We start from the raw sequence: 20,653 nt of genomic DNA, 5'->3' as shown, positions 1-20,653 counted from the left end.
GAGATACAGTATTTAATAGTATCTGATATCACAGTAACATCTAAGCAAAATAGCATTTTACATACCTTTACTAACAGAGACCTCTACTTTGATCATGACATCTCTTCCCCATTGATCAAGTCCACAGTAATATGATCCAGCATCTTGAGATACCAGGTGTTTGATAGTAACAGTAAAAGTGCGTCCATGTACATTGTCATAGAGGCTAAATCTTCCATTCTGAACTACATCATTAGCTTTCTCACTTTTGATGAGAACACTATTTTTGGTGGTGCAGGGGTGTTGACACAAGTATTTAGGTACATTCTGATATCCATCTGGATATGAACAGATAATATCTAAACATCCACCTTCTCGTCCATGTGATCCAATTTTTCTTTTCCCGCTCACGTCACAAAATAAACCTTGATGAAAAGAAATCTGCAATTGTCTATCACATTGTAAGAATGAACATAAAACACAAAGAAAATACTTTGCAATGTCTTACTGTGGTTTGATAAACTATAAGTCTTAAAAATAGCATACCCTATTTGAACTACCAGTGTAATATAAATACTTTTTTCATTCAAACTTACCTGTCAATAAAAAGAAGACCTTAAAATTAGTCATTTCCACACATAAGAAAAATGCTAATGCATAAATCTATCTCTTTCAGCACAATCAACTGCTGTGGCCAATGGTTGTAATTGTATTATTATAGGAAGTAGGACATTCCCTGGGTGCTGTCCTAACACTAGGAAGGAAGTTTCACAGACAAGTACAATATTTTGCAGACACATCCCAGGAGGCCCCACTATTGTTCATCATCGACATTGTAAACCAGGTTGTCAGCTATGCCTTATTTAACCCAACTAAAATAACATTATTTGGTAGCTTTACATTACATACATAGGCCAAAAAGTGACAACATGTTCTGTGAACAACAACTGCGAATTCTCAGCCGTGTTGGCCACTGAAGGGCTTGTCAAGTACACTTCATTTGAATATCAAATACATTCTACCACACACTGATAGATTAAAACATTACACATCCATCCTCTACTTATAAGAAACCAACCTACACATGTGTAGATACTGTATGTTACTTTGACTGATACTTTGGCACTGAGATTCAGTGATTATAAGTGGGTTTGTAAAGAGACAATAGTGTTCTTAAATGTGGCAGCTTGCAAATGTTTCCTTCTTCTCTTCCCCTTTTCATCTTCCTTTAATCCCCATGATCCTCCTCCTTCTAACCTCCTTTCACTGTCTGTGAAGGAGCAAGACACCCTACTGGCCATTCCCTGGTAATTAAAGTGAGTAGAGGAATTATTCTTACATCATACCATCTTCACTGCAGACTAAATATGGGCATCGCCTGGACGCAAAAGAAACAAGCTTTGAGATCCAACTAAATGACACTTAAGTCCTTGGGCAAGGCACTTCACCCTACTTGCCTCGGGGGAATGTCCCTGTACTTACTGTAAGTCGCTCTGGATAAGAGCGTCTGCTAAATGACTAAATGTAAATGTAATGTAATGTAAGTCAACAGGAAGGCCTAGTGGAGACTTATATGTAACTGCAAATGTAACTCATACATGTAATTGTAAACTACTATGTGCCTCATGTTGTGTGCATATTATTACCAAGTTATTAAATCTAAAGCTTGTTATTCAAACAACCAAGTTGTGAACATTTAAAAAAGGACTGTAGTCTCTGTGGCCTTGTTTGGAAAAGTCCTGTTTAAATTCCAATAAATAATCATATTGACATATCGTTTGATACCCTCTCAGCCGTACTTTGTAACTTCTCTCTAGGTTCCAACATAATTCTCTAACCCTGACAGAACCACCTGTATATCAATTATCTGCAATGTAAAATTAATGTAATATATGACTCTTCTTGGTTTGGTTCCTAGCGAAGCAGCTTTGGAACATCAACCTGCAAGAAAGAAACAGACATTTTCAAGGATTGACAGAGTATAATGATTAAAGATACACAGATCAAAAATATGAATTAAAGTAATTGTGCACACACTGGTGAGGACCACTTTTCATATTTCTCTCCATGCAAAACCATCACAGTACAGCTGTTCTAACCTTCTTGAGAACCTTTAAGGTGCTGTTACGAATAGAAAGCAGCAACTGATCCCTAGAGTTCCTCCCTCCCTCGTGGCGTGGAGTCTGCCCATTAGGTTTTCTCTGTGTCACTGGTGTCAGGGACTTCCTTATGGACACGCTTTCTAGTACAGGGGCGGGTGGAGGAGGTGGAGGTAAAACATCCACTGGCCTCGGTTGTGCACTTTCTGCATTAGGGGTTGTTTTGTAGGAGCGTTTCATCGAGGATTGAACAGTGGTGATACTCGGAACAGGCTTGCCCTTTCCTTTGACAAGAGGCGATGTGCATCTTTTTTTGTTGGTCTGATCCATGTCTGAAGGGAGTTTATGGGTTGCCTTTCCAGAAGTTTGAACCTGCTGAGATGACTGGTGAGATGTTTTCAGATTCGATGCAATCTGCAGATCCTGATCAGCCTGTTTCTTGTCCTGCATCCTGCGTTGCCTCTGCTGATCCATATTCCTGCTCAGGATGTTAGTCATGGTCATCCTTGGGCCAGCCAGCTCAAAGTGGTAACCTAGTTTCAACAACGTACAGTTCTCCCTCAAGGTCTTGGTCATCTCCATCTCTGTCTTGCCACCACAAATGTGCCGTTGGTTGTGGAAGCGCAGCTCGGTGATGCACGTGTTGCTCTCCAAGGCATGTATCAGGGCCAGAATGCCTTTGCCTGTAAGGTGATTGGAATCTAGGTTGATGCTGGTCAGACAGGTGTTCCTCCGTAGTGTGTTGGCAACAGCAGAAGCTACACGGTCATCAGCTCTGGTATTTGCCAAAGCAAAGGTCTTGACGTGCCTGTTGTCTAATAATGCCTCTGCAAACTGAGTCAGAGTCTGAGTCTTTATGACATCTGAGTTGTTAACATTGAGCTCAGTCAACAAAGGATCATCGTTTCTGACTCTTTCAAGAAGTTGGTCGAACATGCTGGAGACGTCTTCCTCTTCCCTTACTTCCTCAAGTGCTGAACCTACGCTGTTGCTGCTCTTTAGTTCTACCTGGCTGGATTTACAATGTTTATGGACAGTTTTTTCAGTTGTATTATCATAGTCTTTCTCTCTCTCCCTTGAAGATTTTCTTTGTTTCACAGAGTTTGTGTTTTCCCTTTTATCATGGTCCTTCTCACTGTCCCTCTGGGCCTTTATGACTGGAACCTTAAAATCAGTTTCTCTGTCCCCATCCTTTAAAAACATTCCCATCTTACTATCTGTCAGCTTCTGTGATTTTCCTTTCCTGTCCTTCTCCTCTTTCTCCCCCTGTCCCTGCAATTTTGAAATGAGCTCTTTGGTTTTGCAGTCTATTTTCCTTCTACAATCTTCTTTTTTGTCCTTTTCAGTTTTAATGTAATTTTTGCTTTGTAATTTTGAGATGAGGTCGAGTGTTTTGCAAGTGCTTTTCCCCTTTTTCTTGCACCCTTCCTTTTTCTCCTGTCCCACCTGGCTCTCTTTGTTTTTCTGAATGACCTCATCTCCCTTACCTTCACCCCCAGTCATCTTATGTGGACTTTTTTCCTCTATGACCTTTTGACCTTTGTCAACATATTTGAGTTTGTTGTTGTCTGGGATTTCCTCTTTGCATCTGTCCTGCTTCTGACTGTCGAAGCCAAAGCCATCCTGGTCGTCTGGCACAGAGAACAAACTCTCACAGCTCTTCCCCATATTCTTCAAGTTATCTTGTTTCGCTCGGCCAGGTTTAGACTCCCCCTTGAGTGTGGAGACAAAATATATTTTACTGCACATAGTATCATTTACAACCCTAAACACTACTTTTCTTGTGAAATGATTTGTAATGACATATACTTAATTGGGACTGCTGTTTGTTTAAAATATAATTTAAAACTTTATAAAAACCAAACCTCTGCTTGGTAACATAGGTTAGTATTTTGTATTCCTCGCCAGGCAACATGTTGGAAGGGTTTTACAAGTTGCTGTCTAAAGAGCTCCTGCAGATGTGTCCTTAAAAGGAAGTGTGTCTAAGCCTCCGGTTGAGGAATTTCATTTGTCTTCAAATTGGGAGCAGCATGCCAACATGAGCAAGCCAGCATTATATCTGGAGCTTATATCTTTCATTAAGCTCAATAAAACCTATTTTTGAACTAAGGGAGCAATGTAGAGCTTTATGAGATGTACAATAGAATGTGATTTTGTTTTTGCATTTCTTTATAAGTCTTGCAACATCTTGGTCAATTCATAGAACATTCATAGCACTGTGCAATAAAATATAATTATCATAAATTATTCAAATATTCTTATTAATAATATACATGCCAAGATGTAAACTACTCAGCACTCATAAATAAAGGCTAGTGGAGACACCTAAGCCAAAGAAGGTACACGTATAGTAGCAAATTGTAATGAAGTTCTTGTTGTTACCAGGTTTTTGTCTTGCAGTTACCATGAAAAGCCTCCATCTGTTCCTAGGTGTTTGTCTCCTATAATTAGAGAGGGGATTTGCTCTTTAAAGTTCACTACTGGTAAACTTTGATAAGGGATAATTTGTTTTCAAGCTGCTTAGCAACTTTAAGAGTGATGATGCCCTGGTGAATAGATGACATTCTGCCTTTTCACTCTGGGTTTTCCAAACCCATACTCTGGACCTTTTACAAACAACAAGACTTCTCATTAAGGTCTGACGGCTGTCTCCAGATAGATCATGTTTCCTTACATCATTCCACCTGTTGAAGTTTGTATCCACAACACGAGTGTGAATAAACCAAGAGAAGCCCTGGAACTAAAATGTCTAAGAGTTATCAATTCTTATCAGTTGGGAGTAGCCTAAACATGCACAAAAACGTGTCTTTCCACATTAAAGTTGTCGTTACACATTACATTTCAAGTACAATTAGCCAACTTGTTACTCAACGTTTTATCACTATTCAATTTAGATTACATTAAATGCAATACTCTGGTCTAACCATTAATAGCAAACCCTAAGATGAATCCTCACGCCACTGCACCATGTTTGGAATCTAGCTGGTGGATTCCATAGTTACCATCTCTGACATTCCGCTCATAATAGTCTGACTATATTAAGCTGATGGTGTACGGTATGGCCAGGATAAACGTCCAGCTAGCCTATATCTAAACACGTTGACAATTTCTGAAAAAAATAGTCATACCTCAAAGCTCAACTCTCTCTCAATTAGTTTCTTGGTCTCGCGCTCACAGAAGTCCAGCATTGCCCCTCTGTTGTATTGGATTGACGGCTGCTTTTCAGTCTGGTTTCTCTGCCTGAGCCCGACTGGCACAGCTGGGTCCGGATCAATGTCGATAAACTCATTTTCCAACTCTTCCACCTCAGCAGACGTTAAAGATGCCAAAAGATTGTCAATGTCACATTCATCCTCGCTCTCTTGCTTCTGATTTGGACCGTTACTCCCGGACATGATTAGCCACGATAATGCAGTTTTATATGATCAAAACCTGTGAATTATACACGAGGGTTTTCCTTGGAGAGCTGTTATATTTTGGCGATGAGACTAGAGTGTCGGCCTATCAGATGCACTCAACCGGACCGCCTATCTTAGTGGCTCCTGGAGATCCAGTGCTGGAGTCTGACAGTTTCACCAATTTGCGACAAAGCGCCCAAAGTAATTATATAATTTTTTGGGTAAAACTTGATCTATAATACCTGGATAATTGTTAAGTACTCATCATTCTCGTAATTTGCCTGCGTCAAATCATGGCAAATCTTGTGCCTCAAAAGGGATTAACTATATACATTAAAATGGCGTCATCTAGCGGTTGAAAAATCGAGTCAGATGATGTTTTGATATTAGAACAAAACGTTTTATTCCACAATATAAACGGCAACGTCTTCATCTGCCCCGCACTCTCGCTTCCCGAAGTTACCTACCCAAAGTACATAATGTGTCAGAAAAAGTACCATTAAACAGTTCCTTTATCCTTCTGTCTGCTAAATCTCTGTTCCACAACTGTTACCCAACAACCTATTAGCTTTCTGTACATGAAACCATTGCTAAAGCACCAACACACATTTTAGCAGAGATCAAGCCATTAAAGCCAAATCAGACAAACATTATTGCTCAGATAAATAAAACTATTCTACAAAAAATTGGGAATAATTATATAATTAAGATGAATGTACTAAACACTGGGGTTTAACAAAAAAAAAAGGTTATCATTTATTTATGTATTCAACATTTTTTAAGGGGAGGTGTCAAATCCTCTATCCTCTCCCAGTTTCTCTGGTTTTGCATGCAAGGACGTTCCAAAGACAGTATTAACCCTTGATCTTAACAGGGTGCATCATTATTGTTAAGACTCCTTTGCAAACGTGTGATGGAAACCCATGCAGATCCCACATCCCCATACTTATTTAGACAACCACAAATAGATCATAAGAGGAAAGAAATATAAGTAAAAAATACAAAAAGTAAGCAAATAGTATAGTTCGGGACAACAATCCAATATAGAGGAGATAGCACCGTAGTTACAAAGGGGATGGAAAGAGAACCACAGGGCAGGGGGCACTATGGAGGCGGGGTCAGTGACACATCCAGACTGGTGGCTGATTAATGGAGTGAGGATGAGCAGTCCTCCAGGTTTCCATCCCCCAAAAAAACTCTTCTGTTTTCTGTTTTTTCCTCACTTCATGTGTCCATCCTTTAATGTACAACTGACACAAACGTAGTCCTCCTTCTCTGCCAGCTCGGCCGACACGCCAACACAGACCTGGTGGAACCACTGGTTACAGCTGCCATCACACTGGACCCAATCCACCTGAATTGAACAACACTTTATTTTAACACACTAACCAGACTAAATTACATACAAATAAAATCTAAAAGGAAAAAGACTAATATATACTTTTATGGGTATCAATGTATATATTGAAGTGATGAGTTTACTTTTCACACTGGCATTACAACACCTACAGCATTATCTTCAACACGTGCTAGTGGGTGAATAGAACACAGTATTTACATGGGGATATTTTCCAGTAATCTTTTTGCACTGAAGCCTACAGATACACTGGTGGGTCAAGCAAGTCTGTTATCTAAGTTCCTCGGCTCACCTCATCTCCCTCTGGCAGCTGGCATCTTTCTGCCGGACACATGACCATCTCTTCATCAGAGTTGTCGGACTGAGAGAAGTCTGAGCGAGGAGAAGAGGAGGTGGAAGCTGCTCGGCGCTCCAGGTTCTTGTCTTTGTTCACCTTCTGGCGCTTGTGTTGGAGCTTTTTGGCCTTGTCCCTGCGTACCGCTTCCAGACCCGCCCTCTCCAAGCGTCGCTTGGCCTTCTTCTCTGCAACGCTCACCACCTCCCTCTGCGTGTCGTGACCTCCATTCTGGAGCACATTAAACACAACAAACTGTAGTTTCTTCCCAGCGCTGAAATTCCATGATAAGTAAAGAGTGTTACAGGGACACAGCAGAGCTTTCAAGGTAATGCCTTTGACATAAGCACACAGTGTTCCATAAACAAATTTTTCAGCATGCTCACTAACCTCATTTTGTGGCTGATTCCTTCCCTGAGATTTACACTGCTTGTGATTGTCACATTCTGAGGGGTCATCCTGTGACAACATGTTGCCGCCGGTGTGTTGACTCCTGAAGCCGTTCAGTAACATGTGGTAAAGGCTAGGGATTTCTGGTAGGGACACCTGCAGCAGCAGACCTTCAACCATCAACTCCTCCAGCTCCGGACTCAAACCTTCTGACAAAACCAGGCGTCATTATCCAGGCATCGTTAAAAAGAGCATGGAGCATTTCAAATATTAAAAGGTGTGTCAACAGTGACACACTATTCCCTCCCCCCAAAAAACTACAACTGGACAAGCACTAACCCTGCAAGGGGATGCACCGCTGCTCTGTGTAGAAGACTGTCTGAACGCTGCTTGTCCTGTTCCACTCTGGAGTCAGATATGGAGCCTGTGTCAACCAAGCAAAACACAGGACTATAAAACAAGCGTTTGCGCTTCGGTTGAAAATGCAGCCGTTCACTTAAATGGTTATTGGTAAGACAAAGGGACTTAGACGTAGAGAGGAGGGCTATAATTGACCTGTTCGTTTGTGTCAGCGGCGTGATTGGGGAACGCCCTGTCGGAAGGGGTGGGCGGAGTCCTGGGTCTCTCCTCCAGCTCTGGTAGGTCACAGGGATCTGAGACTTTTTCCACTCTGTCTTGCCAGCTGACTGTCCTTTCAATCATGTAGCGCAGCGCGTCGCCCTCTGGCAGGCGTACCTTTATACGTTGCAGGGAGGCCAGCAGGGACAGCGCCATGTCTAGTGGGGGCTTCTCTGAGCGCTGGCAGAGAGGGCACAGCCAGGGCTGGGCTGAGCGGGTGTTGGAGGGGTCCCTCACACACACACTGTGGAAGGCGTCCCTGCAGAGCTCGCACTGTAACATGGCCCCCATGGGGGGCTTCTGACACACACACACCTTCAGGTCCATACACTCAGTGGTGGGGAGGAGCTTCGATTCGTTAGCTGCCCTGAGGGAGGAGAGAGCCTCCATCTCCCTTAACCGCACCTCCCCAAGAGTTGCCATCTGAAGAACAACATGGATACGAGTCAAACAAACAATCGTTGATGTATGATGGTCCTGTTACTGTTACGTCAATACAGTATATAATGTGAAAAGCAACTCATGGCCCCTCCCATCTGCATTGAGATGTGTGGTTAGGTAAAGGTAGTCCCCTTACAGCAGAGGTAGAGTCTTTGCTCTCCAAGAGGGCCCTTTCCACATCACTCAGGCAGTCCAGCCGCACCATCCTCTTCTTGCTGTGCTGAGGGCTATCTTTCGCTTTCTTGGACTTCCTTTTGGGAGACCAGTGTCCAACCTCACATCTCGGACACAGGACCTGTGGAATTCATATTTAATTGTAGCTCTGTCATCCCATTGATCTCTCCACAGGATTAGATCGCACCAAACCAGGAGAGTACTGTACCTCGAGCAAGGTAAAGGATGAATTTCTCCTCAGGAACATTTTGGCTGCGCTCTCCTTCCAGGCCTGCACCTCTGCCACCAGGGACTCCAGCAGCTCCAGGGGCTCCAGGTGGACCTGGATGGCCTGCCCTCGCAGCACCATGTCAGACAAGCTGTCCAACATGGGGACACAGCCTCCAACCTGAAACAGATACACGTGTCTTCAAATCATATTTCCAATCAGTATTGTTCACATGCAGACCAATAGGTTCTCCTCGTCTCGGGGTAACCCAAATCGTGGTCACTTGCTTCCATACCTGAAGTTCTTCAGCTTCCTGAAGCCACTCTCTGGCTCTGTTGATGGAGTCCTTCAGCAGTAGACAGTTGGGGAGGTAAGCAGGGATGGACTCCACCTTGGCAGCAGCCCCCGTCAGGGTCTCTAGTGAGTGGGGGGGCCTGGAGGAGAGCATCACACAACATCAGTTACCTCTGAAGACTTTGACACACACAGTTACAGTGTAGACAAGCCCGGCAGTGCAGACCCATATCTTCCTGAAATAAGATGATGTGGACATCATAGAGAATTTGATATGGAAACATGTTTATGTTACATTGATTATTAATTAATGGAATGGATATGCTATCATTGGCACATCTCTCAACTCCTCCAATCCTGCTCTCAGAACAATTTGATTAAAGTTTTTCATGTTACACATCCATTCACATCTTGTGACAAACATTTGATCCAGTGAAGTCAGACATTATGGCTGTCACAGTAATGAACCATGCAAAGTTTTCTACTACACACTGATGACAGTATGTTACCTTGAGTACATCAATACATAAAACTATACACACTCCTTGCAGCCAAAATACAGTCTGAAACCATTGCATAGACAGTTGTTGAGATATGAGCTACGCATTACCATTCTGATAAATTAAAACAAAGCATACAGATTTGATTAAAAAAGAACCAAACTATCCAGCCAACCATGATGAGCTACAGTGAGCGCAGAGTATTTCCTAACATTCTACACTCTAAAATGGTAAAGAAAATCTGAATGGACTCTAGCTCTAGGGAGATGCACAAAATCAAACACTCGACTCAATACTAGTTAACTGTGGATATGTGGAGCGCACAGATGTACATTCCAGAGAGCCATGCCATTAAAAGCTTTTTGAGAACGCTGGTGACAGTGGTTATTAAAAAGCACCGAGCACCAATGAAATGAAGGCAGAACTAGATATGCATGCTCACTTTTTGTTGATCTTGTTGAATATTCTAGCGGCAGCATTTTGCACTAGCTGTAATTAAAATGAAGCAAAATCAGGGACACTGACATTATGCTACATAATAAGTCAGTAATCACCAGTCACCAGGGTATATGTTTATACATTAAATGAAAGCAAGAGGAGGATATTCTTTCATTATTACAGGATGAACCTCTCTCAGACTAAATGTTTTGCACCTATCTGCCAATGTAGTAAAAAATCGGCACAATCTGAGCATGACAAACGTATGCAATTTACTGTAAACAGTACGTCTCCCTTCACTGAGCAGACCTTGAAGGTTTCGGTCGACATGCCAGTACAAGGATCTCTCAGCACTGCCCTCACCTGGCCTTGAGAAGACTGCTCGCCTTCTCCTCCCAGTGTTCAGACACAGTGAGCAGCTCCTGCAGGCGAGCCATGGCCTTCTCCACAGAGGGGTGGGGGGCCAAGCCCACGCCCTGGTCGATGAGCCTCCTCATCGTGTCCAGGGACAGGGTGGCAGGCTGGGAGCCAGCCTGCTGGACCCCCTCCAGCCAGCGCGCCTGCTCCAGCCTCACCCGCAGAAGAGGCAGCTCAGGCAGTTCCATGTCAAAGTCAAAGCTGATGTCCAGCAGGCCCTGGATCTCCTCTGTTCCTGGAACCTCGTCGGCCAGGACCTTCTCACTGTGCTGCTGGAAGTCCTCAATGCGATTCAGCAGCTCCTGCCACCGAATATTAACAACATGATCAGCAAACATAATTACAACGCATGAGAACAGGGAAAAACGATCAGAACCGATTGTTATTATAGACCTCGTCTACTTTCAGGTTACCCTATCCTACCCCATGCAGTGGTGTGTCACCCACCACCTACCTTCAACAGGGGGGCTTGGCTGAGACTGCAGGGGAGGTTGTACAGCTGCCTAACGAATGACCTCAGCTCCTCCACAGTCAGATGACTCTGGGACTTCCCCCCACCACACCGGTACCTAGGAGAGGGAACCAAAACAGCCTCTCAATAAAACAATTCAACTCATTTTGGTGCTTCCTCCATTCCTACGAGTCAGTGGGCAAACGAGTGCTGCTCAGAGTGTGATTGTGTGACGCGATAGTGGATCTGCTGTACCTGGTCTGATTGTGTGATGCGATAGTGGATCTGCTGTACCTGGTCTGATTGTGTGATGCGATAGTGGATCTGCTGTACCTGGTCTGATTGTGTGATGCGATAGTGGATCTGCTGTACCTGGTCTGATTGTGTGATGCGATAGTGGATCTGCTGTACCTGGTCTGATTATGTGATGCGATAGTGGATCTGCTGTACCTGGTCTGATTGTGTGATGCGATAGTGGATCTGCTGTACCTGGTCTGATTGTGTGATGCGATAGTGGATCTGCTGTACCTGGTCTGCCTTTTCCCCTTGAGGAGCTGCTGTGCCACCGAGGCACACTTCTCTGCATCCTGAGTAACCAGACGGAGCTGGCGGAGCTGGTCGTTGTCAGGGAACATGTTGGACTCAGATTCGTCAACGAGGGAGTGGAATACAGCCAGGCCTGAGAGAAGAAGGTGACAGTGGTCACATTCAGGGATTCAGAAATGTATTGTGTGCTGTATCCCTCACGCCGACGCCGCGCCTCACCTTTTTTCTTGTCTAGTTTCGCCTCCAGAGTGTCGGTCACACGAGCGGCCCAGTCGTCGTATGACTCAGCTCGCTGCTTCACAGCGTTCATCATGGGGTAGAGGTCATCCAGTGTAAATCTGTAACTACAGGGTTCATGAGACGCAAAGGAAAACGTCAGTCGAGATTCAACTCCCAGTGAGCATTGCACCCAGAAAATGGCTTGCATAACTTTGTTTCCCAATATCACGTTGAGTGTTTGAGGCCTCTCAGTCAAGCAGCGGGACTCACTTCAGTGTGTAGTTGCTGAGAGGGCAGGCACAGAGGTCCTTGATGTGGTGGAGACACACCAGCACCCCAGGGCTGCAGGGGCAGGTGATGGCAGACAGGTAACAGGTGGTCCGACACTTGGCACACTGCCGTTCATCGTCTTGGAGGTGATCGTATTTCGCCTCCTGGCAATGCAACACTCCCTTTGGGAGCAAGACAATAACACAGCCGTGGTTTTACACTGAACCCAGAGGGAGATGTGGCTAGACTGTGGTTTTACACTGAACCCTGAGGGAGATGTGGTTTTGACTTTAATTTGAGATACCACATGCTCCATAGTGAATGGCAATGGTGTAATTATGAAACATTAACCTCTCATTTACTTCAGGATATATTTACATTTACATTTAGTCATTTAGCAGACGCTCTTATCCAGAGCGACTTACAGTAAGTACAGGGACATTCCCCCGAGGCAAGTAGGGTGAAGTGCCTTGCCCAAGGACACAATGTCATTTGGCACAGCCGGGAATCGAACTGGCAACCTTCAGATTACTAGCCCGATTCCCTAACCGCTCAGCCACCTGACTCCCCGTAATGTTAAAACACATACAATGATTGAAGGTTTAAATAATATTATGATTCTGCAAATTCTGAGTTAGCGACTGTTATTAGGTAGAATTTACAAAGGTAAAAATGATTAATTATGCACTGCAGGAAAGTGTGCTACTCACCATCTTTCGGACTTTCTCTCGCAGGTCTCGCTCTTCTCTGATCATAGTGGACATGTCCTTCTGTACTGCAGAAGCCAGGACTACATCCAGACTGTTGGCCTTGGAGGCCATGTTGCAGACCATCTCGTCATGGGAGAAGACACAGTATCGGTTGAGCATGCGATAGTGGTCCACACACTGCCTACCCAGGGGCATCTGCAGCATCAAACAAAAACCCTCCTTTTAATATACATACCACAACAACATTGCCAAAATGTTACTAGTCTATTTATATTATGTTGAACCTTTATGTATAGATATGTTATGTATTATTCAGGAAGGGCATACCCAGTCCACAGTGCAAAAGTTGACAGCCTCGGCAAAGTTGAAGCCCTGGTTGAAGCCACTGTGGTAGGCTCTGGGAAAAGTGATGACAAACTCACCAGCACACTGATTGGTTCTGTAAATCTGTGGTAACAGAGTTAAGATGAACAAACATTACAGGGGTTTCAAGTGCCCCGAACGTAGTCCTTGGTAGTAGTATCACGTGTAGTGGCAAATGTGGGAAAAATATACTGATGTGAGGCCCTCATGGGTGTTAATGTAGCTAGGCTGAGACTCACTGGGACTCCGTGGGCCATGAGGGTGTTAGGGTTCATAATGGTGACCAGCTGGTGCAGCAGGTCAGGCTGGGAGTCAAACAGCTCAGGGGCCAGTTTCCTCATCACCTCCTCCAGTTGCTCCGCAGCAAATCCAGGAGCACCATACCATGTTTTGGGCTCCCCCCTGTGAATAGAAAGAGTTTCCGGTGACACTGCTTCTATATTAAACATGCTCAGTCAAATAAAGCAAGCACATTTAAAAAATTAAAAAATCGGCACACTCAAATTCTCTGAATATTCTGTTCAAGGAAATAGTCAACAGGGATCAGTACCAGTGCAGGTAGTTGATGGAGTAGCTCCAGTGGTCCTCGATGTGCCAGCAGAAGGAAGAGAAGCACATGCCCACGTAGAGCCAGGGCAGGGTCATCCCACAGATGTCAGCCGTGACATGGGTCAGCACAGAAGGATCCATCATTGCCATGTTGTTCAGGTTCCAACCACACTTGAGATACTTCTGAAGTACAGGAGATATAAGGGGAGGGGGAGTTGCTAAATCTGGACGATGTATGCCAAAACTACACTGGGATTTTAATAGCAAGGTGATTTGGAGGGTTAAAACGGACTCACCTCATCGGCAGGAGCAACCTTAAATCTTCCATTTTTGATGGGGAATCCACTCCCAAACTCCTTGGAGGCTATGTCTGCTCCATACTCGACAGTGACGTCCTCCTCGATGGCCCCCACCAAACGCCAGAACTCTTTCTCCACCAGCTCTGTAGGAACCATCTTAAAGAAACAGGCCAGAGGTTGGATAGGCACAGGAATAGTTTAGACACAGCAGCAGAATAAACTGTAACTGATGCTTCACTTACATGAACTGGCATGTTGAAGTAATCAGATTTGAAGGAGTCTGCCATGTCCCCAAATGCACGCAAGGAATAGTCCCTGTATGCCTGCTCAAAGCCAAAGGCCTCCTGAGGTTTGCTGCATTCCTGTTCATAGCATTCAATAGAGACAGACCCTTAATATACTCATTAAGTCCAGTTATGATTTGTTCTATATAGTTAGGCATGCTAACGTTAGGATTACTCGACCTCAAATTAACACACGACAGACATACAAAAACATTTCATAAAAAAAGTTTCATATTCATAAGTTTCATATTCAACAACAGACCCTCTGTTAGGATAAGAGAAGCACAACACTGGGCTCTTATGTTTATGTCCTCATCTCCCAAGTTCTCCCTTGATGCATACATGGTTCATTAGCGAGTTGTGAATGTGTTAGAATCACCTGAGCCAGGCACTTGGGGCACCTCCAATCCCCCTTTGGGACGTCGCTAAGAGGGGGGATGAGACAAAATGTGTGGTAGCTGTCATCACAGCCATCACACAGCAACAGACGGTCCTCGTCAGTCCCACTGCTGCACACCAGACACACGTACAGGTCCACCTGCAGAAGAACAGGGGATCGGGCATTTGTTGTGAGTGGTTGAGTGATTAACTTTTGCTGAGTGGTTGAGTGATTTACTTGATTAAGTTTGGTGATTGAGACGACTACAAATCTTTATTACAGAGTAGACAGAGTAAGTAAGTAAGTAAGACTTTATTTATATAGCACATTTCATACAAGAATTGTAGCTCAAGGTGCTTTACATAAAATCAATAAAAACAATAATACAAGTGATAAACAATTCAAACAAAAATAAAAATCCCAATAAGATCTCTGTTCAAGAGAGAAAACAACTTTAAAAAGTAGGAAAACCCTTTTGAGATAAAATTACTTAAATGCTTCGGTAAAAAGGTAGGTTTTAAGCTGTCTTTTAAAAATGTCTAGAGTGTTTGCTTCCCTAATATTTATGGGTAATTTGTTCCATAGTTTTGGGGCGTAATTGACAAAGGCCGAATCACCAATCTTCTTATGACTGCTTCTGGTGACCTCTAATAGGCCTGCATTTGATGATCGCAGTGTTCTAGCTGGTGTGTAGTTTATAAAGGAGTTAGCAATGTAGCTTGGTCCTTGTCCGTGTAGAGCTTTGTATGTGAGGAAAAGGACCTTAAAGTCAATTCTGAAGTTAACAGGGAGCCAGTGTAAAGTAGCTAGGACAGGACTAATGTGTTCTCTCCTTTTAGTTTTGGTTAATAATCTAGCTGCAGAATTTTGAATGAGCTGTAGTCTTTCAGTGGTTTTCAGAGGATGTAAGTATACACACATATAAGATAGTATATACGATAGTACTAATGATAACTCACAGAAAGACAACTTAAACGGTAAACTTACTGTGCTCACTGGAGGGGCGGGTTTCTTATACCGTGACTTGTTTTTGTCTGCTTCGCTCACCGGTTCCTTACTCTCCTGGGGCTCCTGTTTCACTGGAATAGGAATCTCTTTCTCTGTACAGCAAATAAAGTACAGGAAGAAATAACACACACAACTGTAAACAAAAAATACAAGTCTCCATAATAATACATGGTGTGCCACACGTGCATTCATATAAACTAAGACATTGTACATCAACATTGTATCAAACTAGCAGTTAACAGTGTGTGAGCTTACCTGGCTCAGGCTTAGCTACAAAAGAGCCCATCCTCCTCCTCAGGTTGGGCCTGTTCTCACAGGGTTCCCCTGGTTCTGTCTTCACACAGCCAGGCTACAAAGACAAAAAATATGTTTTCAGTTCACATAGCTTCAACTTTCTGGGTCATGGTCATACAATGCACGAGTGTGCAACACAACATGCAATGCATATTGATGAAACAAGAAATTGTATTCACATTGGCTTTTGCCAACATTTCTTCAATCTATTTTTACATAGTTGTCTAGTAGAGAGATTGGGAGTGAAAATGGAGATTAGATGGGGTTGATGTAGGATCTGAATTACTGGTTTTAGGTGGAGTTCTTCTGAAAAGTGTGTGTGGCTCTGTTCAAGAGCGTCCACTTCAGATCTCATGCGCTTGGCTCTGCGGGCATTGGGGCAGGTCTCAGTTGGCTGGACAAACTGATGCTGAGCCAGGTCGTGGAGCTTGAACTCCTTATCACTGCTATCCACAGGCATGGTGGGCTTCTTCAAAGACAAAAGGAATATGCACCGAAGGTGAGTCATTATGTATGTTACAAGTGTAGATGTCAACTAGCTACATTGTGTTAAAGGCCATATGCATCACCAACAAGTTTTACATTTGTAGTAGAGAAAGCATAAAACTATAGTCTGCAGTGGAAAGGCACTATATTTAATATATATTACAGTGCTAAACTAATGACATGACTATAAGATATGCTATCTTTTAGGTCCCAAGTTTAACAGTTTGTTATGTTACCCCTCTCAACCGTCCCTGTTCTTCCCCAAAAGGGTTTTGAGACACAAAACATGCTACATCACAAACACAGGCCAATACAGAGAGCAGAAGAACACAGATCAAATAGAGTCAATAGAGCCAGAAAGAGGTTATGCAATTTTATTCTATCTGAATTTTCAAAAATGTCCATGATCGAAAGGACAAAATTCTGTATCATTTTGTATTTCAAGTAATAGATCAATAGAATAAATACATGAATTAAATGATAATTGAATTGGACAAAATGTAATTAATTTAAATGTAGGCAAGGTTTTATAAAACCCTGTGTACAATGCATGACAATATGAATTAAATTTCTCAATAAAGATTAAGTCCAAATTGTCAAGCCCTTCTGTACAATTCTAAGACTGCGATTTGTTAATTCATAGACTTATTGACTTTGTAACCATGACACAAACATACCTTCTCAAGATCAGGATCAGCCACTAAACGCATCAGTTTGGAAGCTAGCTCTGGCGCCTAAGGCAAGAGAAAGCTTGGATAGTTACACAAAAATTTAGAGTGACCTCTCCACAAGAGGTCACCCAGATCCAATTCATTCTCAGTTTGTAGGCTTTCTCTTGCTGGAGTTTTGGCACAGAATCTTCTTGTGTCCAGTGACTAGACACAAGAAGATAAGCTACTACTGCTCAACACATGGAATGCAACTGTTATCCTATCTAAACAAGCATAGAAGGGCAAAATACATGTCTCCTTGTCAGTTCATGCACAGTCCTCTCTTGGCTAAACATAGCACTATATTGTGCTATGCACCTTTTAGTGTTGTAACAGAGCAAGAACAGCTATTGATATTTTTCACCAACATTAGCACTTATATGTGTATCCCAAACCCCACACAGAAAGTGTCTCTGGCAGTATTTAGTCAGAGATGCTTTTCTTTTGGATGACACTGACAAACATCTCCTATATGAATTATAGTTATATTTTAGTTAGTAAAAAAAAAAAACAGCAACTGGTGTTCTGTGTGCAACTGGCTCATCACAAGGCTGAGGCAGATTAACCATTAATATGTTGAACATGTTCTACTCACCAGAAGGTTTGCTCCACTTTGGAAGAGGTTATAGGGGTAGAGGATTCTTTCATAGTGTGAACGGAGGTGAGAGCCCACAGCCTTGCCAGGTGCAAAGCCCATGGTCATTGCAATCTTGGTCCATTTCCTCTCTCTACATACAATATCAAATCCCCCCTCATCTGCCACCAGCTTAAAAAAAAAGACATCTCAAAGTTAGATTTTAAGTAGATAGATCTGCTGTGAATAGAGCTCTAATCTAATCCTACATTTTTGCACCCAATGCGTTTGTAGCAAAGAGGGTTAGTACTGTTAAAATAAAAAAATAACTTATACTGTATGGTTGTGAGGGTTGTCCATATATGAAATTGTTTATACTTTCATCATGCACACTTTATCTCTTTAAATAGCCTAGTTAATTGATAGTTGTTGTAAAATTGTGATCTAACAATTCAACCTTATTGAGTTGATACAGGTCCAAAATTTTGCGCTCCACGTGAGGAATCTTTAGGGCACATCCCTGCAAATCCCAAAATTTTGCGATCTGGTCCAAGAAATTAAGCTTGACTCTAGTCTGTGCCTATTGAGAGGGATACATAGAAATATATTTATTGAATAGCATACACATTTGAATTACTGCACGATTGCTTGTCATTCAATTCAGCAAAATTACATGGTAGGCCTACAACATCTCTGCCCCAGAAATATATTTAATATTTTGTTGATTGACCAAAGCATTTAGAGTGTGGTTATAGTACAAACAATATAAATGCCTTCAGTTTTAGATCATTAGGAGTATTTCTTGCCAGATATGCTGAGCTTTAAATCAATAAGTTATTTCAGACCACACATTCCACTTGTTTGACCTAGCCTAACCAATTCCCATGTTTTAGCATTGCAATATTTGTTGTGTTGCACTCTAAATGTTGTACTTTACACAAGCATGTCATTACAAATTGTAAGGAAAACCAATGAATTCATTTAAAAGAAGTAGCAGATAGACTCACCTCCAATTCATTGAGCCTCTGGATTCGAGGAGTGAAGTGAAGTCTGTCAACATCACAAGCAAATGGAGGCTGCCAGTCCTACCAACACAATAAAAACAAGATGTGTCTATTAGAGGAAGGTCATGGCTACAGCTATGCTAAATATCCCTGTTGGTAAGCAGGTCACAATTGTGGACTCCATTGGCAAATTATGTAGTGAAGTGGTAACAAATAGATACTTACATAGACTATATAATCAACTAGGGCAATTTCATTAGTTCACGTGTAACATGTAAGGCTATAAATGTAGTGTCATCAAACAATGAAATAACTTTTTGGATTATATGCTTGAGTTTTTAAGCAAGTCAGCCCAATGTTCTTGATAAAGGACAGGATTTTGTTACCATTCTTTTACAGGACTTTAAGCACACCTACATGTGTAAAGAACCTACAAAATATAACAATCTCAAGAATCATCTAATTCCTTGTTTGAACTCACTAGCCAACATCTAACACAGGCACACAAAATGGCCAGATGGAACACTCACTGAACAGACCAAGCTCACCACAAAGCCAACATGGAGGACAAGGCTTGTTGGGTGAACCTTTCATAGCCACCATGCACTACCATCAAGAAAACAGCAATGACGCCGTTTACAATTAATAATAATGGTAAATGTATAACTGGAAGGCAGGCTATAATTTAGGTCATACATATGTTATAGAACATTTATTATTAAAAAACCAAACAACAAATGCACACAAAAAGACTGCAATCCAATTTAAAAAAAACATACAACATATTGCTACTGTGTATAATGTGATAAACTAGGTTTAATACTATTTTAAGCGAGCTATATCACACTGACAGCTCGCTCACTTGCTCAACTGAAAGCCAGAAGTAACTTGATGTGTCCCTACTACTAGCTAGTGTTTGGCAAGGAGGCCTACTGTCATACTGTTGTTTGTTTTTTTTGTGCCAACCTAAAAGCCACGAAGATTAGTTTCAGTTTCTAAACAAACCTTGCAGTTTATTTAATGCTTTAGACCTAACCTAACATGTTGGGCCTCCTCGAACCGATATTCTTTCTCGACTTCGGATTTTAAGCAACCTACCCTGATAGCCTGTAGCCTACACACAGTCACCATACAGCTAGAAGCTAGTTAGCTTTCAGCCGGTTCCATACAGAAGTACAAGAGCAGTAAAGCAACTTAAGGCATTCCCACGTAAAAGAAAAAGACTGCCGCCATGCTGGCTATTAAATGTTAATGAACTACAAATGGGACTAAAAAAGGTTCAACTTCATGATTGCTGCTAGCTACACAAAAGAATCTGAATATCCTTCATTCCGCCATGTTGAAAAGTCCCTTTAAACCCCGTCCACAGTGCTCGTGCTTTATCCATCCTTATTCTTGAGATAACACTGTCAAGAGCATCTGTTGAATTAGTGTGAAACACTTCAATCACACTTACCGGAGGTGGGCGAACCTTGCAAATTCCAGTTTTTTCCGCTATTGGACGGATCTTATTAATAAAAGCAAAAGGATCACCGAATTCTTCCCAGCTGGGTTCGAAGACTGGGCACTCCGGAGGAGACCTGAACTCATCTAGTCGAGGCTGGGTCATCGTTGTGAACTGTTCTTATAGCTCAGACAACACAGGTTGACCGGTGGCAACAAGGTGTCACCGTGCTATGATTTGTCTGGAGGTGTAGTCTAGTAGCTAATTTCCCAACGTCAGGTTTCCTTCGACTCAAACGGGATCAACATGAGAGACAGCTTACACACACACACACACACGCACGCACACTGAAACGAATGTTCTAAGGCTGTGAACACGTCCGCCTAAAGAATTAGACACCAAATAGATTTCCTAAA

At 42.6% G+C, this 20,653-nt stretch overlaps 2 protein-coding genes across 4 annotated transcripts; both read right to left on the bottom strand.

The window, feature by feature from the left end:
* Positions 1–1,526: 1,526 nt before the first annotated feature.
* Positions 1,527–5,548, bottom strand: lmod1a (leiomodin 1a (smooth muscle)). Of its 2 annotated transcripts, XM_062458135.1 has the most exons (4): positions 5,207–5,265; positions 4,461–4,519; positions 2,079–3,791; positions 1,527–1,920 (listed from the first exon to the last, which is right to left on the bottom strand). In XM_062458135.1, exons 3-4 carry the CDS (start codon positions 3,744–3,746, stop codon positions 1,894–1,896), a joined length of 1,695 nt encoding a protein of 564 aa, XP_062314119.1. In that variant the 5' UTR covers positions 3,747–3,791; positions 4,461–4,519; positions 5,207–5,265; the 3' UTR covers positions 1,527–1,893. The 2 variants fall into 2 exon arrangements, with proteins under 2 accessions (XP_062314119.1, XP_062314118.1); XM_062458134.1 differs by lacking the exon at positions 4,461–4,519 and having other exon boundaries at positions 5,207–5,548.
* A 303-nt stretch (positions 5,549–5,851) lies between these two features.
* On the bottom strand, positions 5,852–20,576 carry kdm5bb (lysine demethylase 5Bb). Of its 2 annotated transcripts, XM_062459009.1 has the most exons (28): positions 20,250–20,575; positions 18,797–18,874; positions 18,247–18,369; positions 17,811–17,981; positions 17,183–17,239; positions 16,306–16,488; positions 15,981–16,074; positions 15,705–15,817; positions 14,718–14,876; positions 14,297–14,416; positions 14,052–14,210; positions 13,757–13,938; positions 13,446–13,608; positions 13,171–13,290; positions 12,844–13,038; positions 12,134–12,315; positions 11,864–11,988; positions 11,627–11,777; positions 11,102–11,216; positions 10,594–10,949; positions 9,294–9,432; positions 8,999–9,178; positions 8,753–8,911; positions 8,113–8,598; positions 7,897–7,981; positions 7,558–7,763; positions 7,126–7,398; positions 5,852–6,830 (listed from the first exon to the last, which is right to left on the bottom strand). In XM_062459009.1, the coding sequence occupies exons 1-28, from the start codon at positions 20,400–20,402 to the stop codon at positions 6,696–6,698; spliced, it is 4,662 nt and encodes a 1,553-aa protein (XP_062314993.1). In that variant the 5' UTR covers positions 20,403–20,575; the 3' UTR covers positions 5,852–6,695. The 2 variants fall into 2 exon arrangements, with proteins under 2 accessions (XP_062314993.1, XP_062314994.1); XM_062459010.1 differs by lacking the exon at positions 17,183–17,239 and having other exon boundaries at positions 20,250–20,576.
* Between the last annotated feature and the right edge of the window lie 77 nt (positions 20,577–20,653).

Source organism: Osmerus eperlanus, chromosome 4, assembly GCF_963692335.1.
Source record: "Osmerus eperlanus chromosome 4, fOsmEpe2.1, whole genome shotgun sequence".
NCBI lineage: Eukaryota > Metazoa > Chordata > Actinopteri > Osmeriformes > Osmeridae > Osmerus > Osmerus eperlanus.
The sequence above is the reverse complement of the archived record's forward strand: the minus strand, read 5'-3'. Positions and strand labels throughout refer to the sequence as shown.

Bases quoted from the DNA above. Each gene is read 5' to 3' on its own strand.
- lmod1a (XM_062458134.1), bottom strand. From the start codon at position 5,473: ATGTCCGGGAGTAACGGTCCAAATCAGAAGCAAGAGAGCGAGGATGAA. The intron at 3,792-5,206 runs GTATGACTATTT...TCCACACTCAAG, and splicing joins AGAGAGAGTTGAGCTTTGAG to GGGGAGTCTAAACCTGGCCG. The intron at 1,921-2,078 runs GTTAGAACAGCT...TCTTTCTTGCAG, and splicing joins CCTTAAAGGTTCTCAAGAAG to GTTGATGTTCCAAAGCTGCT.
- kdm5bb (XM_062459009.1), bottom strand. From the start codon at position 20,402: ATGACCCAGCCTCGACTAGATGAGTTCAGGTCTCCTCCGGAGTGCCCA. The intron at 9,433-10,593 runs GTGAGGGCAGTG...GCTCTCCTCCAG, and splicing joins AGCAGTCTTCTCAAGGCCAG to GCCCCCCCACTCACTAGAGA. The intron at 7,399-7,557 runs GTTAGTGAGCAT...AATGTGCTCCAG, and splicing joins GGAATCAGCCACAAAATGAG to AATGGAGGTCACGACACGCA.